At 31.4% G+C, this 27,295-nt stretch overlaps 1 protein-coding gene across 3 annotated transcripts in view; it reads left to right on the forward strand.

Annotated features, from left to right (window-relative positions):
- The first annotated feature begins 2,542 nt into the window (after window positions 1-2,542).
- The window catches only part of LOC143204512 (synaptotagmin-10), a 93,101-nt gene continuing 68,348 nt past the window's right edge, over window positions 2,543-27,295 (forward strand). The window contains exons 1-3 of one of the 3 annotated variants that reach the window (XM_076417072.1): window positions 2,543-2,789; window positions 13,063-13,083; window positions 13,194-13,411. In XM_076417072.1, the coding sequence (XP_076273187.1) occupies window positions 2,693-2,789; window positions 13,063-13,083; window positions 13,194-13,411 (336 nt within the window). In that variant the 5' untranslated portion in view covers window positions 2,543-2,692. Of the gene's footprint in view, window positions 2,790-13,062; window positions 13,084-13,190; window positions 13,412-27,295 lie in introns of all 3 variants that reach the window. The other 2 variants (XM_076417073.1, XM_076417070.1) reach the window with 2 other exon arrangements.

Below are 27,295 nucleotides of genomic sequence, written 5' to 3' on the forward strand. Positions count from 1 at the left end.
TAGATCATTAATTGGTTTCAGAATCTACAAGAGCTAATGACAGACCTCAAACTTTAAGAGACTTTAAGAATATTCCAATTTATTAACTCATTTAGATTATGTTAAGCAACTTTAGGGTTGTCAATTGGCTCGATGAATGGAGATAGAAAGAAATAAAACAATGGTTCTTTACATGATGTAACCATTATTTATGTATTATTTATATATATTTAAAAAATATGAGTAGATGAAAGGTATGGCAGCGGTGTTACCTGAAGACGAGGCTGGGACAGTCGATGGTAGCACGTCTGAACTGAACGTTAGTCACTGACTGAAAGATCTAAACTAGCCTTCAATAATATCCCAGATTAACGACCCGATGTTGTCAGATATTCGTTATCGTTTACTGTTCGCCGCTGCTGGCACCCCGCACTTTTTCAACATCTGGGATAATATTTTATGAGCATTTCGTATGACGTTATTCTAAAATGTTCTAATTTCTGCTTTTTTTGCTTCCTACAGCCAACTACGTGGTATTACTCAATGATGTAGTTCTTACAGTGACCAGCATGTTCCCATTCATACAGCCAGAAAGGTTTCTTGGTTTAGAAAGCACTAGAATATCATCTAACCTCTCCGTTAGTCACCACAATCGCCAGACATTAACATAATCGAACCGTTATGTTGAGTATTAGGACAGAGAATAGAAGCAATTATATGGATAACATACGTTGAGTGAATTTCCTAATACTCTGTCAATCTATTCCGAGAGTAAGCAGCTCTCTCAAAAGTAAATGGGGAGTCAACATCATAATAATTAATATTATTCTTCACAGATATGTTATGTTGTTATGTATTATTAACCAATGTATGTATGTAGTACTAATCAAAACCCTTAACATTTTGCACTAATATTCATTTTCAGATCGGAGTAGAATGCTGTTCGTTTCTAGACACAGGAGAAATCCATCTGAGGAATGGCTCAATTTTATTGTGTCGTGCTATTGCGTTTGATGTACACTAACTCGTTATATTATAATTTTGTCCACTTCATTTCTAGCTACTCTCAAACATAACATACCACCTCGACTCTTTTTTTCTCTCTCTCTGGTCATCAGTTCGGGTAGAATGTGAGGTATCTCGTCACGCATTTGATTGACTTTAACAAAACAACTGAGGTCGTCTTCTCATTGGCATGATCACTACATAGTATAAAACAAAGTCGCCTTTTCTGTCCCTATATCCCTATGTGCGCTTAAATCTTTAAAACTACGCACCGGATTTTGATGCGGTTTTTTTCAATAGATAGAGTGATTCAAGAGGAAGGTTTATATGTATTATACATGCATAATATGCTAAGGCAACATTGCTAATTTTAGAGGTTTCTAACGTGATGCCGTAAATTAACCTATTTTTTTAGGCTTATTTAGCAATTAGCAAAAACGCTGCCTAACCCTACGAGTTAGATCAAATTAATGTACTACAGTATTGTACACCATAAAAAGGTCTACAAAAAAGTCCGGCGATGGTATATGTTTATCTTTTAGGGATAACCCACATAAACCATTTTTATTGTTTACATTTTACGTGAGAAAATGGCTTATTTACGAAGCTATTTTAAGCAATACGGCATTAATCCTTATCGAATTAAGTACCTTAAATACAGTGTGCAATTAATATAGATCAATATGGTTCCTTACAGCATGTAAATTAAACAAATATTTTCGGAGATATTACAAATTTAAAATTTGCGTTTAAAAATGTGTAATGTAATAAAAATTGTATGAATTTAGATATTCCAAAGATAGCAGGAAATCTTCATAGTAAGTATAGGGAAAGAGGAATTGTTTTACTCCAAATTTAATGCGTGCAGACCAAGGGCAGTAATGAATGAACCAAAAATACTGGATCGATTTTAATCATGTTTTCATTGAGTGACATAGGCATATATATTTTATGCCCGTGCAAAGTCGGAGCGGGCCGCTATGTTTTTATATACAACGTTCATATTTTTTCTGTAGTGTATTTAATTTAGTATCAGCATTGCACCCGTGCGAAGCCGGGGCGGGTCGCTAGTTAACATTAAAACTAATAATTAATAATAGATGTAATATAATGTAAAATGGTAAATGGTAAAAGTATCTTTAGTGTTAAATTACAGTGAGAGTGACACTTGGTATTTAAAACAAAATTATTATTTTTACTATATTCCTAACAATTATTCTATATTTTCTAACCATATATATCTCCCCTAGATATCTGCAAGTATGGCAAAACTAAAATTAATCAAGTCGATCCAGCCGTTCTTGAGGTTTAGCGAGACTAACGGACGGCAATTGATTTTCATACATACAAAGAAGACACGTTTAATGCAAGCTCCTCAAGAACTATGTCAGATAGCTATTCATTATATTCCAGCAGCGTAAATACTATTCGACACCGCAAGACCGCATCCAGTTGCATCGCGAACGGCCACATCGATGCCGCAGGAGCGAGAGTTTGAGGTGGCGGCCGCAGCGGCAGTCTCTGATCACCTACCCTACACCTTGTTGCTTGTCCTTAACCCAGCCGTCGGCCCGAACGGCAGAAGCGACGCGAACCGAGGTACTGACATTGAACTCGACCAATAGCAAGCCGGAGAACAGGCTACGTCACGCCGATGTGCAATTCCGCGGCCGCAAACGCACCGACAACGAATTTAGTATAGTTTGCGATGTTCGCCACATCGGTGAATACGCGGGTCGCTCCAGTGGACGATCTCAGGAGCGGGAAAACTTTCTATACGAACGAGGAAGAAGAAACCGAACAAAGTAAGTCTGAATATTCGATATTTTTCCTATTTCATCACTGAGCACGTATAATGTTGCTTCTAAACTTTTTCATAAACATCTTATCAATAATAGTAGTTTATAATGTAAACAAAGTTTGTTAGTTATTATCTTTATTATTATGTAAACACACAGCTAAATAATTATTAATTTATCAAAACAATCAATATTAAAATATATAATAATTTCTAAGTTTCGAAGCAATAAATAAAAGGCCATCATATTTTTACTAATTATGCTAAATTATTAAAATTACAAACATACAACCTAAACCACTCAAAAATATACATGTACACTACATTCATACAACTAATATAATACATATTCGTCCAAAGAAATTTCCATATCAAAAACAATTACAAAATTCAAGTAAAGAAACCTTTGGAACCTTCAATTTATTAATATATTAAGTGAGTTTATTAATTATCATATATTATTTTCAATTTTCTACCAATATTATTCTACAATAATTCTTCAATAATATTCTACAAATATTATTTATTATCATCATTTTAATCCGAACCACAAAATCTATAATAATTTCTTAATTTCGTAACAATAAATAAGTGACTATCATACTCTTGCTAATTATGCCAAATTGTGAAGATTTCTAATATACAACATAGGCAACCCGAACTACCGGAAAACAGTATATTATTAAAATTAATACAATAAATATACGCATCAAAAAGTTTCTATATCAATAACAATGGTAAAATTTAACAAAAAGAAACATTTCAAAATTTTGTACGAACTTAGCGAAGTGCTACATTTTATTTATTTATTATGTTAGTTTGTTAATTAATTGCCATATATAAAAATTGTCTTAAGCTACCTACAAATTTGATTTATTATTATGAATTTTAGTCGAACCCCCTTTGTATATTTTGTCATGATATAAACAGAAAATACAGATGGAGATGATAAAATTGGAGAAAAATTAACATTTCGAACCTAAAGATGCTATAATTATTTATACTAAGTTACATTTGAGAACCAAGTATTTATTAATATTAATTAAGCATCGAACAAAAAAAAGTAAAAACTATTTAAATTTAAATAATATATCGAAAAACACCTAAGCATCTAAGAGTAAAAGATATTATAGATAATGGATGTTATTCAAATCAAAACTATTTTTAAAGAGCATATTTGTAATACCAATATGAAACCTACATGGTATATATAAAAAATGCAAAAAGGCTAATTGATTAATAAACAGTAACCTTAATTTAAATTGAGACATAGCTAAAACAATATAAAATGTCAATCATACGTCCATAAATTATGACTTGGATAAAATATATTTTTTAAATTTTACTAAAATTTAGAATGTAAAGAAAACTACGACATTTGTAAAATATATAAAAATCTATTCAAAACAATGTAAGAGCTAATATCGCATCACAAAATTAATATGTCATTAATTTATTGCATAAAATTATAATAAGTTTTTGAATACATTAAAAACTTTAAATCCTACACAAAGATATTTAAAAGGGCAATAAACAATTGTGTAGAATACTATATGTATAGTAATGAATTGTTTTATTAAAGTTAGTAAATATTATACTTAGAGAATACTGATTCATATATTTTGAAAATAATTTCAAAATCAATGTAATTGAATAAACACAATTTTAATATTTTCTGCATTTCATGTTTTCTATTTAGCAGTGCTATCGCAACAATGCTTGTAATGATTTTTAAATGATTATTGTTTTATTTGAGAAGAGGTACTCTCTTCTCCGATTATTTATGCAATATAGCATCAGCGAAATGGGTGCTTCCAGTAGTTTAGTAATTGAGCCACTTTATTAGTTCAATTTTGCAGCACATTGTTGACTGTTTGTGGTTAAACTAAATACTATAACTAGTAGCTGTTATGAGATATAGTAACTAAAACTAAATAAATCGAAAATATATATAATATATAATAAATAGAATCTAAATAAATGTTGCTGCATTATATATAAAACGTTATAATTAACAGTATTATCATCGATATAGTATTTAACTAAATTTATTGAACATTTAATCTTTAGGAATATTTTATTTTTTTTGGTTGCGCTTATTCAAATCAAACAAAAATATTATCATATGAAATAATAATTTAAAATTTTATGTTGGACACAAAATTAGATTATACAGAAAGTCCTATTTGCTACTTTTAGCTATATCAAAAATTCTTCATGAGTTTGAACTTTGCTCTAATAACATATCCAATTCATCTAACTAAATTTTTATTAGCTTTTTTTCGCGATTCTTGTTCATGTTATCAAAATTGCGAATTTTACGTTGAAGTTGGAAGAACTCATTGATCGTGCTTGTTCTTATATGTTTCGTAGAGCAATATGATATCAATTAGTGTTAATTTTGCTTTAACTAACGCAAAAAAATTGCTGTTACGATAAACTACATTTTTTAGCAGAACAGTTACTCAGTTTTATATGTCGATTATCCACTTTTAATTTAAATTTAACTTTCCATATTTACTAAAATTACTACCTTTCTCACAGTTACAGCCAAAGTTTTGCCTCTATAATGCTGTAAAGCTAATTGATATTAACAAACTTGATACTAATTTTCTTATTCCGCAAGTTTATGGTTAATTTGATTATAATTAAACTAGAATCTAATATTAGTTAATCAAATGTATTATACTTATTGGTTATGAATAAGTAAGTAGGTAATAGTACTAACTAGTTCATTATTTGTTAACTACTTGTTTGAATCATGAATATTTATATTTTATAATTTTATAGAATATGAAAACTGTAAATTTTGAGAAATGGTTTTATTCATCCATTTGATGTGTTACAACTTCAGTTAAAATAGGAAACACTTTTAGGTATCTACAAAAATTAAAATCAATTGTAAAATAAATTTGAGTCAGATTTCCTTAAACACTTTATTTATATGAACCAATTTCAGTTAATATCAATCTATTATGGTGATGTCATCAAGTATAAGCGTTCCATTTAAGTGACAAAGATATTCTTTGTTAATTTTGTCGAAACCAAAAGAACTATATTCTAAGAACTGAATGTTACAGATTCTAAGAACTGATGTTAAAGAACTGATGTTCTAAGAACTGATGTTCTAAGAACTGATGATAAAATAAGTTATTTGTGAGCTGTCAAGAGTATTCCACGACTTCAGGAACACAGTTATTTAACCCTTACGCTACTAATGTGATAATGCATCTTAGAGAAAATATATGAAGGAGCTGTGAGATTACAGCCACTTTAGATAGGCTTGTTGTTCATCACACATATGCAATGTATGAATGAAACCTGATGATGTAGGAGTTAGGCTTAAGCTTTTAATTGATGAAATGTTTCAAAAACACATTTTAGCATGCTGCCAGGGAAGGTAGTTACCTCAGTATATTGACAGTTGTCAATATACTGATGATTTTACTACAAAATTCAATTACAGATCTGTTCTGTAATAGTAAATGTCACTCAAACCTGTGAAGCATTGGCAGATAAGCGATTATGAACAATTTTATCTACAGACTAAATATGGGATAAATTCGGATAAATAAACACATTAGAGGAAATATTTGTACTCAAACCATATAAGTCATGATTTTCTAGGATGAAAGTAAGGATATAATTAACAGTGTCATCGGATACCATCCCTTATCTTCTTACCTTCATCAACATTTTCTACCAATAAGCTTCCCCCTCTAGTGTATGAATATTCAAATTCTTATACCAATATATATTTCCTTCATTATTAAATTTTTGGATTTTCTTACGAGGTGGGCGTTACCTTTTATGATAACAATGATTTAAGAAACAGGCAGAGAATATTATGGAGACAGATTGTATGTAAAACTTAAATAATATTCTCTCTTAGCCATATCAAAATTAATTTGAAAACTAAAACTAACTTTTCGTGAATTATTTTTCCTCATTGTGGCTAAATGAAATCTTTTAATTTATCAAAACTAAAAAATAGTCGTATCTACGCCAATATCATAAAACTTCACAGTTTAAAATTTTAATATTACGCTATCTGCTTCTTCTGCTCTAACTTTAGCTAATTTCAAACTAGATTAATTTCGTGATCGATAAAACTATATATTTTCTGGTCAATGATTCATTAATATATTATAGTTTATAGCTATAATTTTACTTAAATATTTTTATGATTTAAAAGGACGGTCCTCCGCTGGGGCATGGATGTACTTTATGTTTCTTATTATAATTGTCGATATCTTTGGGCAACAGTGGAAAATCCGTCAAGGAATAATCATCCCAGTCACGCCAGTTACCAGGCTGGGTAAGACCGGATGTCTCCTGAGAAGGTATCTAAGTTGGTCACTGGCTAGTCGGTAGGCTTAATGCCGAGAACCGTGGTTCGGAGGCCTCGTTAAACTCTCGTTGGTATAAAAGAGACATTAGAATATTCAAAAATATATTTAACTGATAAAGGGAAATTGTAGATAAATGAGGACTTACTCTGGGTACCACCAGTATTCTAATAACATTCTAAAGGGGTGATGTGGAAAGTCTTAGAGTCAGTTTTTTTGGCACATATTTTTTGAGATTCTCATAACAAACATGATTTTTTATTATAACTGGTAACTTTACACAAAATGATCTTCTTTCTTGTATGATCAATATTATCATACGTTGATCTATGTTGCTTGGAAAGATCTGTTTGAACAATTACTAACAACTTTATTTTTAAGAAGTTCTCATCTAGCTTAGTAGAACATGAATTTCTGCATCTTAAATCTTTGATATTATCCAACTAAGAACAAAATCGTAGCTTCTATATCGTTCTTAGACTTGTTTGCTGTTAGTTCCTAAAATTGACGTATAACTTTCCCTACAAACACCATAGCTAAGTGAAAAAATAGTGACTAGTTTCAACTATGCATTCATTATGGTTTTTTTCATTAAAGAGAAAAAGTGTTTCAGAAAGTTGAAAATGTTCGGACACATGTAATTAGAAACTTACTAGAGGAAGCAAAGACAAGTGTTCAATGAGTGAAAGAAAATATGACCAATCATCAGAAACAATCTTATAAAACCGTAAAACTAAAATTATTATCGATTATTTTCGACTAGATATTATAATTTTACACCAATTTATATTCGAGCTGTTTATGTCTAAACAGGGCTGATGTTCCATTTAAACTCTAATTTTGAAATTAACAAACCGATCTTCATTACGCCTTGCCATCAAACGTCAGAAGCAGAATACCAAACTCTTCCAACCAAAAATGTTAAGTACAAAACTGGAAACATTTGACGTTCTTTCTAAAAAGGAAAAAAACACATCTTATCCGTTTTCTGTTCCCTTTCTTTTTTCCACCCAAAGTACAAGAAACTATGAGAAATACCTTACAAATATTATGAATATATCTTTTAGAATGCCTTTTTTCAACATCGGTTTTCCATTGTAATTCTTATTTCGCATGTAACACGAAGATTGTTTGGTTTGATCCATTTATCTAAGTATAATAATCACTTTTATATGTAGAACCTGTATTATTTAAGCAATATACATATTGCTGTTGTGGCATATATGAAACAAAAATGGAAATAAAAATAGTTCTCGTCTTAACTAGTTTCTTTAGAAACTGAAAAAGTTAAATTTCGAATATCATTCAAAAGTCTTTTACTAATAGAGTGAGGGTTGTCTTTTATATTTTGGTATTGAACTAGTGAAAATTTTTGTTTACAAATGTAATATTTTCATAAATTTAAATTTTAAGACTTCAAGGTACTTAGTGCTTTAGTTATAAGTATATATATATATATATATATATATATATATATATATATATATATATATAAATATATAAAGAAGAAAGAATGACTAAAATATATGTTAATGCGTTTTGAGCGAATTTTAACTTTTTGCTTTTAAGTAGAAACAGAGCCTATAAGATTTCTAGGCTAAACCAAGAAATCTGAACGAAGTGATTTTTGCTCTTTTGAATGTTGTTTTACATCATCAAGAGAGTTTTGCATAAACTGGAGCAAACGGAATCACACCGGGCAAAATCAAGACCATTCGGTAAAGGTTAAAACTTTTCGGCTAATTCTTCTTAATTGTCTCTAACACAACATGCTATAAAATATATAAAATATAGAATCATAACATTAACAAATATCGACAAAAGCTTATGTTACCGTCAATAATATTGTTATTGAAACAAATATACTAAATACGATGTCGTACATAACCAAACTGTCATAGTGAAGTATCGCTTAATATATTGTAACCGTAATGTAATTTATATCATCATTATTTTACATTACGTTATCGTCATACACAAACACTATTATCCTTTAATAAATTTACCATATAAATAATAATGAGATAGGGAAAAAGGTAATTAGGTAATATTATTCATAGTGAACATTAATCAATGATATTTGTGTCGTTTTGATCGATGATCTTTAGCAACTTTTCTAAGAAAAATGTATATTGTATTAATGTCAGACATTACAAAGCGATTTAACTTCAGTGATTCTTTATTTTCTTTCATATCCATTCTACATCCATCACAAGCTCTACATTCTCTCTACAAGCTACAAAATATATTACTGGCGCTAATCGTGAGGCAATTTCTAATGTTTCATAAATCTGTAACAGCACAATAATTATATGACGAGTAACGAGCTTATCCTACGCTGTATTTTTATCAACAAGGGCTAAAACCACATGAATATTGGTTGTACATTAATGTAGTCCATCAAGCAAAATGAATGCATATAATATGAAAAGGTAACTGTAACGTTATAATTCACTAGACTTTAGCACTAGACTTTATTCCATATAATAAAAGATTAAAAATAAATATTATTTAAATGGTTTAATAACAGCAAAAGGCAGATAATTGGTTAAAACAATGAAGGCACATAACTTACAGGATATTTCTACTGGTGAGCCAACATATTGGCCGTCGGATAGAAATAAAATTCCCGATCTATTACAAAAAATATTGGCACCAAAACGTCTAAAGTTGACTCATGCTTCGATCTATCATCTGATCACTCCCCAGTTATTATGACAATGAACTCAAATATTCTCAATAAAACAAAACCACATTCTTCGTATAATACCAAAACTAACTGGCCATTATTTAGAAAGAAATTAGATAGTTTAATATCTCCAAATTTACCTCCGAAAACAGAAAAAGACACAGAAATACCACCAAAACATATAGTAAAATCTATAATAGAGGCCGCATGGTAAGCAATCATACCTCACAGACAGATATTTTATTGTCAAACAGGGTGAGGAATACTCTGACTTACACCAAATATATTCGGGTGTTACGCAGGGCAGTGTTCTTCGCCCATTGTTAATCTATTGTATACAGCTGACCTACCTACACTACTGTTACAACATATGCTGACGTTACAGCGATTTTATCATCACACGAGGATCCAATATCAGCCACAAGAAACCTCCAACTTCATCTTAACAAAGTCGAATTGTGGTTGAAAACGTGGCGTATCAAAGCCAATAAGACAATATCTACCCATGTGACATTCAGCCTTTGTAGAAGAATATGTCCCTCAGTAAAATTGAATAATCTTGAACTTCCGTAAGCAGACTGCGTTAACTATCTGGGAATACCTTTCAATCGACGTTTGACATGGGAAAACATATAACGACAAAACGTACAACTTGGGGTTAAACTAAACCCAATATACTGGCTGATAACAAGGTTTTACTGTATAAATCAATACTTTTAGGCCTATTTAGACCTATGGTATTGAATTGTGGGGTACTACTAGCAAATCTAAAATAGATATCCTCCAGAGGTTTCAGAATAAAGTGTTGCGAGTCATCATCGATGCCCCATATTATGTGTCCAACAAACTGATTCAGCGCGATATTCCCATAGAACCCATAACGAGTGTGATTCGGGTATTAGCGCGAAGTACTCCGAAAGATTATTAGTGCATCCCAATGCACTCGCCAAACAGTTAATTATGCGCCATGACAGTGACGTGCTTAGGATCAAACGCAAACTACCATACGAACTGATTAATAGACACATAGAGTGAGATTTAGAATAAGTTAGGATATACTTTAAAATAAGTTAGAATAGTATCAAGAATAAGATTTAGATTATAAGTTGTACAGTAGATTACCTACTGAAGTGATCTTCTACATGTCAGCATGCTTATATTATATAACTGAAATCATATAATAATATTGAATATTTGACGTTCTAGTAGATTAACAATAGTTTTGGATTAACAATTGATAATTTTGGGTTGAACTTATGGGGAATTACTACATTTTTCTTCTCTTGTAAGTTATTTTTCCCTTGTAAATTCTGATGGCAAGAATTCTTCCTTCAAGTTTTCTATGTATATGACGTTTTGTTACAATATATTCTATTTTCTTTATTCTCTATTTATTAAAAAAAAGACTTATGTCTGTTTGAGTAAAGATCAGTGGTCACATTAAAAATTGGTGATTTCACCAAAGACTCTTTTGATGGCCTTCTTAGACTTATCTTAGTTTCAACAGATTTGTGGAATCACTTAGTTTTATATTATATATTATACATTCATTATTTTATATACCACAAATTTTAGATACAAATAAGTTATTGATGAGTCACAACATATTATATTTGGCAGCAAATTTTCTTCATATCAAGCAACAAAATAATGACAATGACAAATCAAACCATCGAACAATTAGGTTAGGTTAGGTTATTTAACATTTGACACTTGATATCAATTAATATTCCTGTTCAAAATACATGCAAACACCTAATCAAGTGTTTGTTTATAAATAAATTCAAAGTTTGAAAAATATTCTAGAAAATAAAATGTACTACATAATCTGCCTCTAAATAATCCCAACTTAATTTCCAAAACCGTTTTAATGAAACTAGACATTTACCATTAAAGCGATTTATCAAACACTATTAAATACTTAATTTCATTAATATCGCAACAATTTATAAACCATTAATACAACAAAAAACGCCTAGCTAACAGTATAATATTTTATGAAAGTATCTCGTCTCCTTGTGGTTTTTTTTCTAACGAATACAAAAATATCTTTATCGATCTTTTTATTAAAATAGTCACTTTTCAATATTATATTACAAGCAATATGACAGAAGAATATATAGGTTTAATTATATCTCGAGTTATTTTCTATATAATTGGTAGTGCTAAAAAAAAGGTTTCTGTTTCTTTAAATATTTAATGCTTGGACTGGCGGAATAAAATTAATAATTAATACTTTTTTACTTTTTCTCTATATTCTATGAAAGTCTCCTTTTAACAACTAGGGGTTCATCTGGACTGGACCTACAGTTTAACGTGGGCTCCGAACCAGGGTCCTCGGCGTTATTAACCAACTTAGAAATCATCCCAGAAGACATCCGGTCTTACCCAGCCTGGTTAGTGGCGTGACTGGAATCATTTTCCATGTCGTATCTTTCACTCTTGCCTTGGACAATCACAAATATAAATTTACGGCCATGCCCCATCACAATTCGAACCCGCGACTATCGCAACAGTAGGCGGACCGTCCTGTCACCTTTACCACTGCGCCAACCAAGCCGGCAATAATTAATACTAAACTAAGGCTAAAATATGTGCGATATTCTATTAATATTATTTGTTATATATTACTTATCATATTTTGTGACAAAAAATTCAAGTAAAATCAAATTAATTTTTTCCAATTCCAATAAAAGTTACACATTTCAAACTTTTGGAAAGGCACCTACAGGGTTCTTATATCTATAAGGAATCAACAGGTCTATCAGAACCACTATAATTTTGTCATTAGTGCAGTTAATCCATCCAACAGTACCCTACAAAAATTACTTGATTCCTGATGCGTATTTCCTGTATTTAACGGAAATATCTTAATGAAACCCTTTCTCATATCACAGAGATATGTTGATGATGTTTCTACAGAAGTCTTCTGTTCCATTGAATGCAATCTCTTGAATAAGTTCTTCACGAGTAAATTTTTTTCTTCAGTTCCCCAGCTTTTACACCAAAATATTTACAAAATTAAGAGTATTACTAATGTCCTACTAACGGCCGTTAAAGAAAACTAAGTCTGGTAATTAATAATTACTAGTGATTGTCCTGAACATGATTAACTTTACAAATTGTGATCGACTTTTGTAAACTAGTATCCATATATGAGTTGTTTCAATAAAAATATCATTAGATTTCAAAATTCTAATATTGATGCAAGCAACAGCTTCATAATTATTTTACTTTTTCAGATGACGCCGATTGGCTAGCAGGTAAGCCACCCCCACGCTCTCCACCATCAACCCGTTCACGCCATCATCTTCTTCTCTGTTCATCAAGACCGTCCATCTTGTAACGATAATTTTCATTACAATCTTAGCAGTGATTTTAGCCACTGTAGGCCACCACTGTTCCTTCACGTGGAAATGGCTGCGAGAGAAGGCGTGCAGCAGGACGGGTCAACTGGCCAAACCGGAGGAGCAGGCGAAGGAGGCGCCGCCGATGCAGGGCCCGATACAGATCAGCAGCTCGATGCCCGACCTGCAGGGACAATCCAAGCCGACGTACGTGCAGGAGTTCAAGGAGATCGTGACGAAAAAGGTGAGTCTAGCGCCGTTACAATAGAAATTGGATCACGAACAGATAAGACCAAGGCTGTTGCGTCGGGTTATTGGGTCATTTATATTAGTTTCAAGTGATTGTTTCCGCGACGCCATCCGTGACAGGTTTACGTGCATAGTTTTTGAATTTATGAACATCTAGTGGTTAATATTAAATAGTTCTTTTATTCAGAAAAAATATTTGATCATAGATCTCGACATGCCATTATACAACTACTGGTTATTATATCAATCAACTTCCAAGTCCGTATTCCTTAACAAATACCAAATATAGTCTACTCAAAGTTTATTTGTATATGCGTCATCAAGATGTTTAATGTATTGCCTGTCGCAATTTGTAAATTCGCTTAAGAATAAGACAATATTTTCCTTCACATTATATTCTAGTAAAAAGAGACACATTGCTGTGTGATTAGTTTTAACACGTAAAGGAATGAACCTGTCAGTGTCGTCTAGTTGTCAGACGTATACAAAATTTTTGAAAGCAATAGTGACAAGAGGTTATGATATTAACCTATAAACTATTGTGGCTTTATAATTAACTATAGTTGTTAGATATACCATAATATTAAAATAATATTATTTTTGATATCATTTTTGTTCAATTATTTTATTTAGATTAAAATTTTGTTGTGTATCAAAGCCAAATTGAGCTAAAACTCAAAATTGATGCGGCAACATTGCGACGTTTTGACGCCACAATAGACTGTATTGTATAACACTACACTTTAAATAGACTATATTTTAGGAATATAAATTACCAGGTATACCGGAAAGTCATCACCGGTTTTTTTCGAAAAAATACTATATGGTTTTCAAGAAATTTTATTAGATAGATCTTGACCAACTTTCAGGCAATTTATGGACCTCATCCCTCAAAAATTGTTTATCTTTGTTGAGTAAAACCATTCATAAAGCCATTTTCTAACTTGCTAAAAATTGGCTAAGTGGATTGGGCAATATCTGGAGAGTATGGCTGGTGCGATTTCCCATCCAAATGCTTTCAATGATTTCTTGACCGGTTTTGCTTTATGTTACTGTGATGTAAAATAACTTTAGTGTGTCTTCGGGCCTATTCTGGACGTTTGCCGATCAATTAATGGTTAAAATTGATCACTGTTGTCAGCAGCTATTACTTCTAACTGTTTCACCAGGTTTCAACAGTTCAAAAAATACTACACAACTCGGCCGTCTTCGCCAGGTGTTAACCATGAATTTAGCAAAATATAAATAATAATATTGCATACTTAAACCTTATGTACTATATATTATCAGTACAAACACAATTAATACATTCTTCCAAAGACAAATTTATTAAAACTATTAACGAAATGGACTTAATAATAGAGTAACTTTATATCTGCTATGGGAATGGTATATCTTGGAAAACGTTATTAGAAAAAGATATATGCTACATCATTTGAAAAACCTACTTCGAGTAGATATTCGGAAAATAACAAATAACGTTTCTGATTTGTACTAATGCTAATAGTTCACACAAAATAAAAATAACTCGTAACAAGAGAAGCAACAAATTTGCGATCTTTTAAAAAAATTAATTGTTTATTAATTGTCGATTGATTGACACTTGATTGTGACTGAACACCGCTTGGGTGAGAAATGTTATATTCCTGAAGTAACTTCACAAGATAATAATTTTGTAATCACAAATGTTACATTCATAATTTAAAGATAAATATTTATTTTATTTGTAGATAAAAACACTTCTAAAAAACAAGACCTATTCATCCTCTACATCATAAAACCTACCAAACTATGCTTCGAGAGTTTTTACTTTTATCTGACCTATCAAAGAATCCTGAACATATATCTGAGACTTTGGGAAGCTGTTTTAAATACATATAATCAAGTGTGATTAAGGAATAACTGATGTTAAAAGCAAATATCTTTATCAGTGCTTCCTTAGATGATAACTTACTGAAAAATAGCGTTGGGAACTATCGACAGTCGAAACAGTCGATAATCAAAAAACTAGCGACTGAAAATAGTAATTACAATGTTCAGTCAAATGCACAGTTCGACTGTTTTGTTCAATTTGTGATGTCAGACCAAGATGTCCGAATCCTATATAAATTGTGAGAGAGGAAATGATGGAGATAATTGCTTGGAGCAGTTAATTTTATATGCACTTTATTTTCCAACGATAGTATAAGTGAAACAAAGATGTACATATTCCTTCACGCACTAACTTTAAAAAAGAAAAGGAAAAAAATACCAAATACTATTAACATGCAATTAATAATTTAATTTTAAACGAAGTAGAATTACTTTTATATCTGAATGTAGTGTGGATCGGTAAAATAGAATGGAATTTTTCGATTGGATGGAATAATACCCCACAAATGTTTTATCGTATTTTAATATGTTAATTGATATTTTTAAATAATATACTATAATAAATATAGACAATATAACAGAACTAAGACAAAACTTAAAACTAAAGATGTACAATAACCATAAATAATAAACATATACCTAATCATAAAAAAATTCATGATAATTGAAAATGATCGCACTATAACTACTAGAGCTTCTTCAAATAAAGTAAATGCTTTATTTATTATTGAACGGAAATATTTCTTAACAAAAATCGAGTGAATAATCGAAGTATTTTATTGCCATAAAAACAGTCAAAATTATTTTACTATTTATCATTCACAATTTAAATCTTTTTACCCTATTACATTAACAATCTTGAAAAATATCGTTCCAAAATGCTGCTATATTAATATATAACATTGCATGTTATTTACAAGCAAACTACCAAAAAAAAAAATCATAAAATTATATATATTACATAAAAATCTATGTAGCATAAATTGGGTACATTTTTGTCAAGATCTAGGACGACAGAGCCAGAATATTAAAAATCAGTCGAATGAAATTAATAAAACCAAAAATAGTAACTAAAACGACCGAAACATTCGATAGTAAATAGTAACAAAATCAGTCGAACCAAAAATAGCGACCAAAACAGTCGATAGTAAAAAGTAGTCAATTACTAAACATTCGATAGTTCCCAACACTACTAAAAATAATAAATCCCAACAATGCTTGTACTTTTTCTAATTTTAAATTAACAAACAAATATAAGCCGACGAATGATACTAAGAAGGAAGATATCGACTAAGAGGACAATAAGGAAATTCGCATTGAGACTGAAAAAAATTAAGGAAGTGTCAAATATAGATATTTTAGTTCTTTATAAATTACAGACGCTGGTGAAATATTTATTTAGTTATAAAAGGTGATAGGGTTTGTAGAAATTACCCCGATGTCTATTTTTATATATCTCACTCGTAACACCATTCTAACTAAATGGCCCATCAGATCACAGCGCACTCAAATAATGTCCGTTAATGTAAACATTTCGATGACGTGAACAACACTTGATTGGAATGAGTTTACATTAACGAACGTCTGCTGTATCTTTTGATTGTTGTTTGATTGTTTGATTTCAAATTTTACCTTACATATAAAAAGTCAAATTCAGCCAATAAGTGAAGACTACGAGTTGGTAGCGTTTTAGTAAATAACAATAACAACCTCTTATAACAAAAATTTAAAAAAAACTAACTTTCATTCATTTTATTGCCACTAAAATTAACATACCTCTTTTTTCATTAAACAATCCCCAATAAAATTATGTTTCATTAGTTTGACCTACATTTTCACCATTCCATATTCCATAATATATAAACAGACCGAAAACCAACACATCAAAAGCGCATATAAAAAACTTGAAAACGTAATAGATCGCTACAATTTATATGTCTAATATGTATTTGATATTTCGTTGTGTAAACATAAAACACCATTCCGTTTATAGGTCCATCACATATTCATTTGCTTAACCAATTTGATAGTCAGCAGTCTGTGCGGTATTTTAATTTAAAACACAAGTTCTGTTAGAAAAAACAACGAGAATATCGGGTTTCATATCACAGCAATATATTCTTCTACGAAGTTCAGAATAATCCGATATAACGAAAATAAATTGATAATAAACATACGCCGTAAAAACTTATAATATATGTTTGTTTTTACTGATTTCGTTGTTCTTTAATATTCATAATGGTAAAACATATATGGGAGTTTTGATACTTTTTGGTGTAATGAAAAAGTTCTGATCATTCCTTCTTGGCGTACTCTTTAAACTTGAGCTGTACGTCAAATTTCAGCTGTAACTTAGCATTCAGTGTCATCCATGCTTGCTATTTTCAACCGACTTCAAAAAAGAAGGAGGTTCTATGTTCGGCTGTACAATGTTTTCACATTTTTTTTTTTCTAAAATAATTAGATTTTTATGTGTATATTTTGTGAGTGATATTGCTCAACTGATGTGGTATTTCACTGCAAGAGCCATTCAGATTGCTTATTAAGCACTAACCATATCATACGAGGAGTCGTAAAAATATTGTAAACAATTTTTTCTATTGGGTAACGGTTAGAATCTCAAAGCTCCGACGCGGAAGTCGCAGGTTCGGTTCCCAATGGGTGCAGCAACTTTTTTTGTTCTAGTTTCTTTGGAACCTTTGTAAAATCACTTAGATTAAGCAACGGACCCCGAGGCCTCAAGCGTTTATTTTCAATCATTATTTCTTCATTCCTATTTTTCATCATATGGGCTGCACTTTTACTAGGGCTATCCATTGTATGTTAACACTTGACAAAATAACTGCGTAATTTATTGAGTAAATATCCAACTAAAAATCTACATCAAAAAAAAATTAGGAACTCACTAGAAATTAAAAGATAATCAAAATTAGTATAAAAAACACTTTTCAAATAAAATATATACATAATAATCATTAAATAACTAAATAAAAATAAACAGAAAACTTATTTAACCTATCGACTACACGTATATTATATTCTACTATATACACACAATTTAGCTTAACACCTTCCTTAATCTATTTATCTATTTACAATACTATTTTAAATACTACCAACTGATTAGTTTACAGTCGGTTCTGTAAAATATTACAGTATATATTGCAATAATACCGTACTAATGAAATTATGTTGTTAAATGTGTAAAGTTTTCATTATATTCTTTTGGCAGCAGTTTTTTTACAATGAACTTTTCTTTGCCCCCTTTAGCAAGTTCGTTTGGAGTTAATAGGTTAATAACATATTTTTATCAATTTACTAAGTGCCAGCTAGTAAACCGCAGTGATTACAGTGACTCAACAGCCCTCCTCTACTGTGCTAGATGAGTTCGAATTCTACTAGGGCATTGTTGTAAACATGAGATTATATAAATATGATTTTAATTGTGGCTCACCAGTTAAACTAGTAATCAGGCTGCGTAGGATAGTTTGAAAACCGCGGCAGTAAGTCCATTAAGCAGTTTTATGAGATTAAATTTAGAAATATTGGCGAATAATTCATTCTTATTTTCGAATTTATGATAACAAAAATGAATTTATGATCGGCTGTTATCTGTTGAAAACTTTCTGGGCGTGTATTAAATCTACTTCTTCAATAAACTGCTTTCAAACTGTCCTGAAAGAGGTCTAAAAGCCAAAGACATATCAGAAAGATGGAAATGCTTAAATATCTGATTGTACTGATAGCATAGCTGATTGACATACTTAATAAAAATATTTCAAACATGTTCTCTAAAATTAAATTGTGAAAAAGCAATTACCGGAGCCTATACTGTTAAATAGCCTATCCTAACTATTAAATTCAATCGTTTTTACCTATTCCTATATAATATAATAGTTTTCGAGATGGTGACACTGCTTCGTCATACCTCAATTGTTTGATTTCAGCCACTTAAAAATGGCCCAAACTCATCATTGACAAAGAACAGCCTAGAGCACTAACAGAGCTGGAAGATAAATAAATTATAAGATTTATTCGAGGAAAACCCTGCTCAAATTCTCAAAGAATGTTCCGACAGCTTAGAAGTTGATAAATAAACTATCTGTAGACGTCGACATACATTGGGAAACATCCAAATGGAGAGAAGATATTATTATTACTCATATTTCATTTTATATTAACGATTCTTAAGACATTGAAACAGTCACAGCAAATTATCTCACTTAAATCAAGCATATATCATCAGAACTTGATGCTCATTAACTACAGATGTCTACGAATAGTAGCCCCAAATATGTCCACGTTAATTTTGCAATGCGGCGAAATAATAAAAACTTAATTATATCACTCAATGGATGCCCAGTTCCTCAAGCAGAATCAGCTAAATACCTCGGAATCCATCTTGACGGTAGATTAAATTGGAAGCATCACGTTAGACAAAAAGCAAAACACATTAAAACTAAAATAAAACAACTATACTGGTTAGAAGGAAGATACTCTCAACTTGATCTAAAATCAAAGAGGTTGATTTATAAAACAATTATAAAGTCAATTTGGATCTATGGGGTGCAGATATGTGGTTGCACTAAAAATTTAAATCAACTAGTCATCCAACGCTGTCAAAATAAGGTACTTCGATTGATTACCGATGCTTATCGCTGCGTAACCAATGAAGAACTGCACGAAGACCTGGAAATAAAATGGATTTACGAAGTTATCCAAGATTTCGCGTTGAAATACGAAGGAAGATTACTAAATCATACTAACGTGGAAGCAATACAACTGCTGGATAGCGCGCAGGCTATAAGGAGATTGAACCATACGAACTTATATAAACTGTATATCTTTAGTGTAAACTATAGCTATAAGTTATCATAATTTTATAATTGAGGAATACATATTGATGTATTTTCTCGTACTCCTCTTGCTTGTGAATTAATCCAAGTACAAATGAAAAGTAGTAATAAATTAATTTAGAATTAAGATTGCACTAAGCGTATCTAATAAAGATGTTATAAATAAAATAGTTTATCTTAAACCCAATAACCGAACTCGCTTGGTATCGAATATTTGTAAGAGATACACAAACAATTTCGGACGTAAGGACGGATTTTCGGGGTTTAGAAGGAAAATCGAACAGGATTCGAAAGCAGGGAAGGTTCCAGATTAAAGCGTCCGTTGGGAAATAGGGAATAATTTGAATATTTTAGGGACATATAATTTCCTTGCTGTTGTTGCAATTTATCACCGAATGTTCAGGATAAAGGTGAACGCCTATAAACTTTGTCTGTTCCGAACGATTTAACTAAATTATGCCTACGACTGTTTCAGTTTTCGGCCGTCTTTATGGATGCCGAACGTTTACTTTGATGTCCGTAAACGTATTAGGTGGGGTACTTAATTCTAAGGGGTTCTATAAAAAGAAATATGAGGTTTTAAATTTCTGGTCGAATTTTCACGAAGCAATATATGCGATAAGCTTTAACCAAGTTCTTGCAAATAAGTTGGAAAATAATTATCTTAAGTTAAGCACTTATTGAGGTATATATATTCCTGAATCCATGAGCTCCACCTGATTCAAAAAACTATCTGAATTATTTTAGTTCAGTATCATTAAGCCAATGCAATAATTCAGATACTTGCTCAAGATATTTTTTTAGAGAAATAAACCCCGCAATAGTAGTTATTATTTTTTATATAGATGGCACTTTTAATAACTAGTGTGATTCGCAGTGTTAGTGCGAAGTACTCTGAAAGACTATTAGTGTATCCCAATCCACTCGCAAAACAGTTAAATGTGCGTAGGCTCAAAGGTAAACTACCATACGAACTGATTAATAGACACATAGAGTGAGATTTAATAATCTCCAGAATAAGTTATAATACTTTTTTATAGTTTTGACAGTATCTAAAGGCTTTTAAATGAGACTAGACCGATAATGAAGAAAGAAATTATTCTGGAAATATTTTTACTTCGCGTCCTGTTGTTTTATTTTATGGACCTGGAAAACTAGAACGGGATATATACGAGCTGTTGTTCCAAATAATTTAAGGAAGGGAAACCGTCTAGGAGAAAAACAACTTTTTATTGTTCCATATTTTCCTGGACCTGGTCGGGTCACAGACAAATTACACGTTGTTTCTGGATATATTTCTGTGATTTATACAAACAATAACGTTTGATTGATGTTCTTGATTGAGACTTGTTTTTTGTAGCTAAGGTAGGTAATAACCTATCGTAGTTATACTATAAATGAATAGTAACTATTCCTTACTACGTACGTACTATATGTATATTGTCAGAATAATGAGAAACAAGAAGATTTTATGGCATTCAACCAAATATTTCCTTACTTTTATTCTTTCAAGAGACTAACATTGTACGAGATCAGAACAGCTGCTGCCAATTTCCAACATTTCTCTGATATTATGAATATTTTCATACGTTTTCAACAAGTTAAGTGTTAATAAGTTAATTGAAAAGTCTCTGGACTGACACATAGATGGCGAGTGCTAAAATTACATCCATATAAAACATATACTTAGCCCTAACACTCCAAGGATGCGTGTATAAATTTGACAGCTGTCGGATTATTAGTTTGTACAAACTAATAAATATATATAGCATTTTCAGCGAAGCAATTTTTGTTATTGTGAAAATATGGATAAAATGGAATTTCGCGTATTGATAAATTATTGCTTTTTGAATGGAAAAAATACAGTTAAAGCAAAAACTTGGCTTGATTCCGAGATTCCGGACACTGCCCCAGGAAAACCAGCCATCAAGGATTGGTGTGCTATGTTTAGACGTGGTGAAATGAGCACCGAAGACCGTGACCGCAGCGGACGCCCAAAAGAAGTTGTTACCGACGAAAACATTTAAAAAATCCACAAAATTATTTTGAATGACCGTAAATTAAAACTGAATGAAATAAAAGACACTCTAAAGATATCAACTGAACATGTACATCATATCATTCACGAATATTTGGGTACGAGAAAGTTCTGTGCAAAGTGGGTGCCGCGCGAGCTCACTTTTGACCAAGAATAACGACGAGTTGATGATTCGGTGGTGTCATCAACTCAAGTAGTGTTTGAAGATGGTCAAGCGTAATAAACCTGAGTTTTTCGTCGATATGTGACAATGGATGAAACATGGCTCCATCATTGCACTCCGATGTCCAATCGACAGTCATTCGAGTGGACTACACATGGTGAAGCCGCTGCAAAGCGTGGGAAAACGCAAGAGTCGTCTGGCAAGGTTACGGCATCTGTATTTTGGGATGCGCATGAAATAATTTTCACTGGCTATCTTGAAAAAGGGAGAACCATCAAAAGAAAAATAAAGTGCTGCTTCACCAAAAAAATGCACCGTGTGACAAGTTAGTGAAAACGAATTGCTTCCTTATCTATCACAAATCGTACTACAAAAATGGTATCGAAAAGTTGGAGGGTGGCTATAATCAGTGTATCACCCTTGAAGGGAATTATGTTGAATAAAAAAATCTAACTTTGAAAAAAAATGTGTTTTACTGTGGTAGGCCGCGGTCTTTTCAATTGACCTGTTATGTTTTACAACTTTTATCATTTTTATGTCCACCTAGTGTTTTAAGATCAGTAGAACTACATTAGTATTGAGTTTATTACATTTATATCTAAAATGTCTCTAAGATTTCTAAAGTTTTACACATTAGGCTTTTAGTTTTCTTCTAATTTAGCATTATTTTGCCCATTATCCCAGCGATTAGCCTTATTAGACTAATCAACCACAGACTGCTGACTGATTATTAACTGTCCCACAGGCATTGCCGGTAATAATAACACTGTTTACATTGTCATGTATATGCCTAAGTATAGAACCAACCTGGCACAACAGCATCAGATCCATTGCTAGTCCCCGAAGTGCGTCATGAAGCTTAAGAGTCTAGAATCACAAGTTTTAGGTATCTTTTTGAGGTTTCAATAAATAAATAATGATATTTTTTTGGGGAAATATTATTCCAACTATTTTTAAACACTATTCAATGATATTAAGTGTTGGCATGTATTTTAATCAGCAATATATTGCGGATGATATGAAGTACAAGGGTAAAGAACTATTAAAATCTGATCTGATTAAAAACTGATCTCGTACAATGTTAGTCTCTTGAAATAATAAAAGTAAGGAAATATTTGGTTGAATGCCATTAAATCTTCTTGTTTCTCATTATTCTGACAATATACATATAGTACGTACGTATTAAGGAATAGTTACTATTTATTTATAATATAACTACGATAGGTTATTACCTACCTTAGCTACAAAAAACAAATCTCAATCAAAAACATCAATCAAACGTTATTGTTTGTATAAATCACAGAAATATATCCAGAAACAACGTGTAATTTGTCTGTGACCCTACCAGGTCCAGCAAAATATGAAACAATAAAAAGTTGTTTTTCTCCTAGACGGTTTCCCTTCCTTAAATTATTTGGAACAACAGCTCGTATATATCCCGTTCTAGTTTTCCAGGTCCATAAAATAAAACAACAGGACGCGAAGTAAAAATATTTCCAGAATAATTTCTTCCTTCATTATCGGTCTAGTCTCATTTAAAAGCCTTTAGATACTGTCAAAACTATAAAAAAGTATTATAACTTATTCTGGAGATTATTAAATCTCACTCTATGTGTCTATTAATCGGTTCGTATGGTAGTTTACCTTTGAGCCTACGCACAGCACTGTCGTCGCGCACATTTAACTGTTTTGTGAGTGCATTGGGATGCACTAATAGTCTTTCAGAGTACTTCGCACTAACACTCCGAATCACATTAGTTATTAAAAGTGCCATCTATATAAAAAATAATAACTAATATGACGGGGTTTATTTCTCTAAAAAAATATCTTGAGCAAGTATCTGAATTATTGCATTGGCTTAATGATACTGAACTAAAATAATTCGGATATTTTATTGGATCAGTTGGAGCTCATAGATTCAGGAATATATATACCTCAATAAGTGCTTAACTTAAGATAATTATATTGCGGATGATATGAAGTACAAGGGTAAAGAACTATTAAAATCGATATTTTTGATATTTCCTTCCATAAAATAACAGTATATATATATATATATATATATATATATATATATATATATATATATATATATATATATATATATATATATGGGTGAGAGAGGAAAGGAAAAGGAGACAGAAAAAAGTGAGTTAGTTTATGTTTATTAATGAAGTAGACTTTTGTAACAAATGTTTTAAAATAATTTCGTGTCGCTAACCGAAATTCTTGAACAGTTTTTTTTCGGTCCGGTGCTTTAACAATATTTAACTAACCCTTCAACCAAGCCAAACATCAAAACAACGCTGCTTTCCATTTCAATTTATATGGAACCACCTTTTCGAGATAAATGTTTTTCTGTCAGTTTACATTGCAAAAACAAACTGTTTTACCACCATCAGTTTAATTGCGTGCCCTGTTTCGGAGCTAGCCGTTTGTCGCTGGAGAAGGATTTCGAAAAGTTGGTCGGGATTATCGTCTGCGAGCCAGAATATATATAAACAAACAACATTTCTTCTATAATCCATAAGAGAATCGTTTTATTTTGATAACTGCTTTAAGGGATTTAGTGCGGTTTTGCTTTTGGTAGGGATTATAGTAGAGAGCGTAATTTTTTACTACTTTCTGGATTACGATTCTATTGATTTCCTGAGACTCGGTATTTGAAGGTCTCAATGTAGGTAATCAATCTTATGGTCTCTGGGCACACCTGCAATACATTTTAGAACTCTATCCTGTAGAACATGCATCTAATCTTATTGGTCTTACTTTTCTTAACATCTCGAAAATTTGATTCCATAGATACAGATTTTAGAAATGTTTATATGTACGGATAACTGAAACATTATTTCAATTAACAATACATTTTTCATGTTTATAAGTAACCTAACACCTAGTCACCAGTTCGGGTTCATAGGAAGGTATGTTCAGCTATATTCTTAAATATAGCACAAGAAGGCATAACAGATCAATTTAAAATTCACCGTCCTACCATAATAAAACATATTTTTTGGCAAAGTTAGATTTTTTATTCAACATTATTCCCTTCAAGGGCGATACACTGATTATAGCGACCGTCCAACTTTTCGATCACCAATTTTGTAGTACGATTTTTCCTTTGCTTCAAAATAGGCTTCAGTTTTGGGTATCATCTATTCATTCGACAAAAATTTCCTCACAGCGAGCATTCTTTTGGGATCTGAGAACAGTTTTCACTGACCTGTGACACGGTGCATTGTCTTATTGAAGCAGCACTTTCTTTTTCTTCAAATGCGGCTATCTTTCGACGATTTCGTCTTTCAAGCGGTCAAATAATGTTATGTAATAGTCTCTGTTGATAGTAGTAGATACTGTAGATAGATCTAGAGTACTACTATAAAAGAATGTAAAGCAGGTGACCAAAAGGAAGCGTAATGGGACAAATTCTTTACCTACTCTACACTTGTGTTATACCACAAAGGAAAAATATCACCATGGCTATGCCAGCTGATTATACTGCGATTCTTGCGGTCGGACAATATAAATAAAGCAACGCAAGTGAAAAAATAAATAATTGAACCCTAACCTGGAAAACAAATATAAAAATTAACGAAAATAAATATTTGCAAGAGAAGTTCAAATGTAATCAGACTACCCAACCTCCAAAAACACTAAATAATACTCTCATTCTATGTAGCCACTACTCTAAGTAGCTCAAAATGGATTTTGAGCAAAAATTTAAAGGAAGTTGAAATATAGGAAAATATAGTAGTTAATTGGAAAAAAATAGCTATCATTATCAGTACGTAATAAACTTCTTTTATACAAGTAACTATTGAAACCTATATGAACCCACGAAATTCATTATGAGGATGACCTGATAGGTATTGTAGGTTCACCCAGATACTACAAGACTACTTACACTGAAACCTTCAGACATCCCCTCCACATGTCACAGAAAATTAAGAGTATTTGAAGTAGACATGAAGACTCCATTATCATGTTAATATCAAAATAATACAATTCTCGGATAACACCAGAACAGGATATAAACTCAAAATAAACCATTTGATCTTGTGTAGTATACTGAGCTGCATATAATAGAAAAACTGGGGTGCTAATACTCATACATAAACATCATTAGAGACTAAGATAGGGCTGATGCGCCCTGCTAGATATATACGTATATTTAAGTTATTTTACAGAAAAATTGTAGGCTAATCGAGAATAACTAGCAGCAATGTAATGAACACATTTTTAAAAATTTTCTCAACATGACGTGCATTATCTATATGGTCCCCTATCTTCAGTAGACGGTTTTCATAGGAGACGTCAAATTGCATTCCAGCCAAGAAAACTTTCAACACTCACCCGGCAAATACTGTAAACTCAATTAACCCATTTCCACAACATGTTAATGTAATAAAACTTCCACTCTAAACATCTCCAAAACAAGAAACTCATTTACAACAAACATACTATGAAATTCACCGTTGCAGTAACAGTATGACCGCGAGATAACATTAATATAACGAAACCATTAATATTTTGGTAGTATGAATATCGAAAAACGAATTTTTCCATAAAATTAAAGTATAAAATGCCATATTCTTTGTGTGCGTTTCTAAAATATAAGTCCATGAAAATTTTATAACTTAACAAATACATGACATGTACATGACATGTGAATATACATGACATGTGAATATATAAAGTTTGAAACTTTTGTTTTGTTACCGAGTTTGGATTAAGGGATAACATAAAAATGTAACTGAATATTGAAAATATCTTTAATAATCGCAGGAATATTCTTAAGCAATTTTTATGCGACAAATGAATATCTCCTAAATAGCTGCTCTATTAGCGTAACACGACAAAGTTAGTAACAGTATTAAAACTAATGTCGAAGAAACACCACTAACAGTAAAATAAAAAAAAAATCTACTTCATTTTAATGTACCATTAAATTAT

The sequence above is a fragment of the Rhynchophorus ferrugineus genome, unplaced genomic scaffold (assembly GCF_030347505.1).
Source record: "Rhynchophorus ferrugineus isolate W39M unplaced genomic scaffold, kcgeb_rfMv2 rfM11, whole genome shotgun sequence".
Lineage (NCBI taxonomy): Eukaryota > Metazoa > Arthropoda > Insecta > Coleoptera > Curculionidae > Rhynchophorus > Rhynchophorus ferrugineus.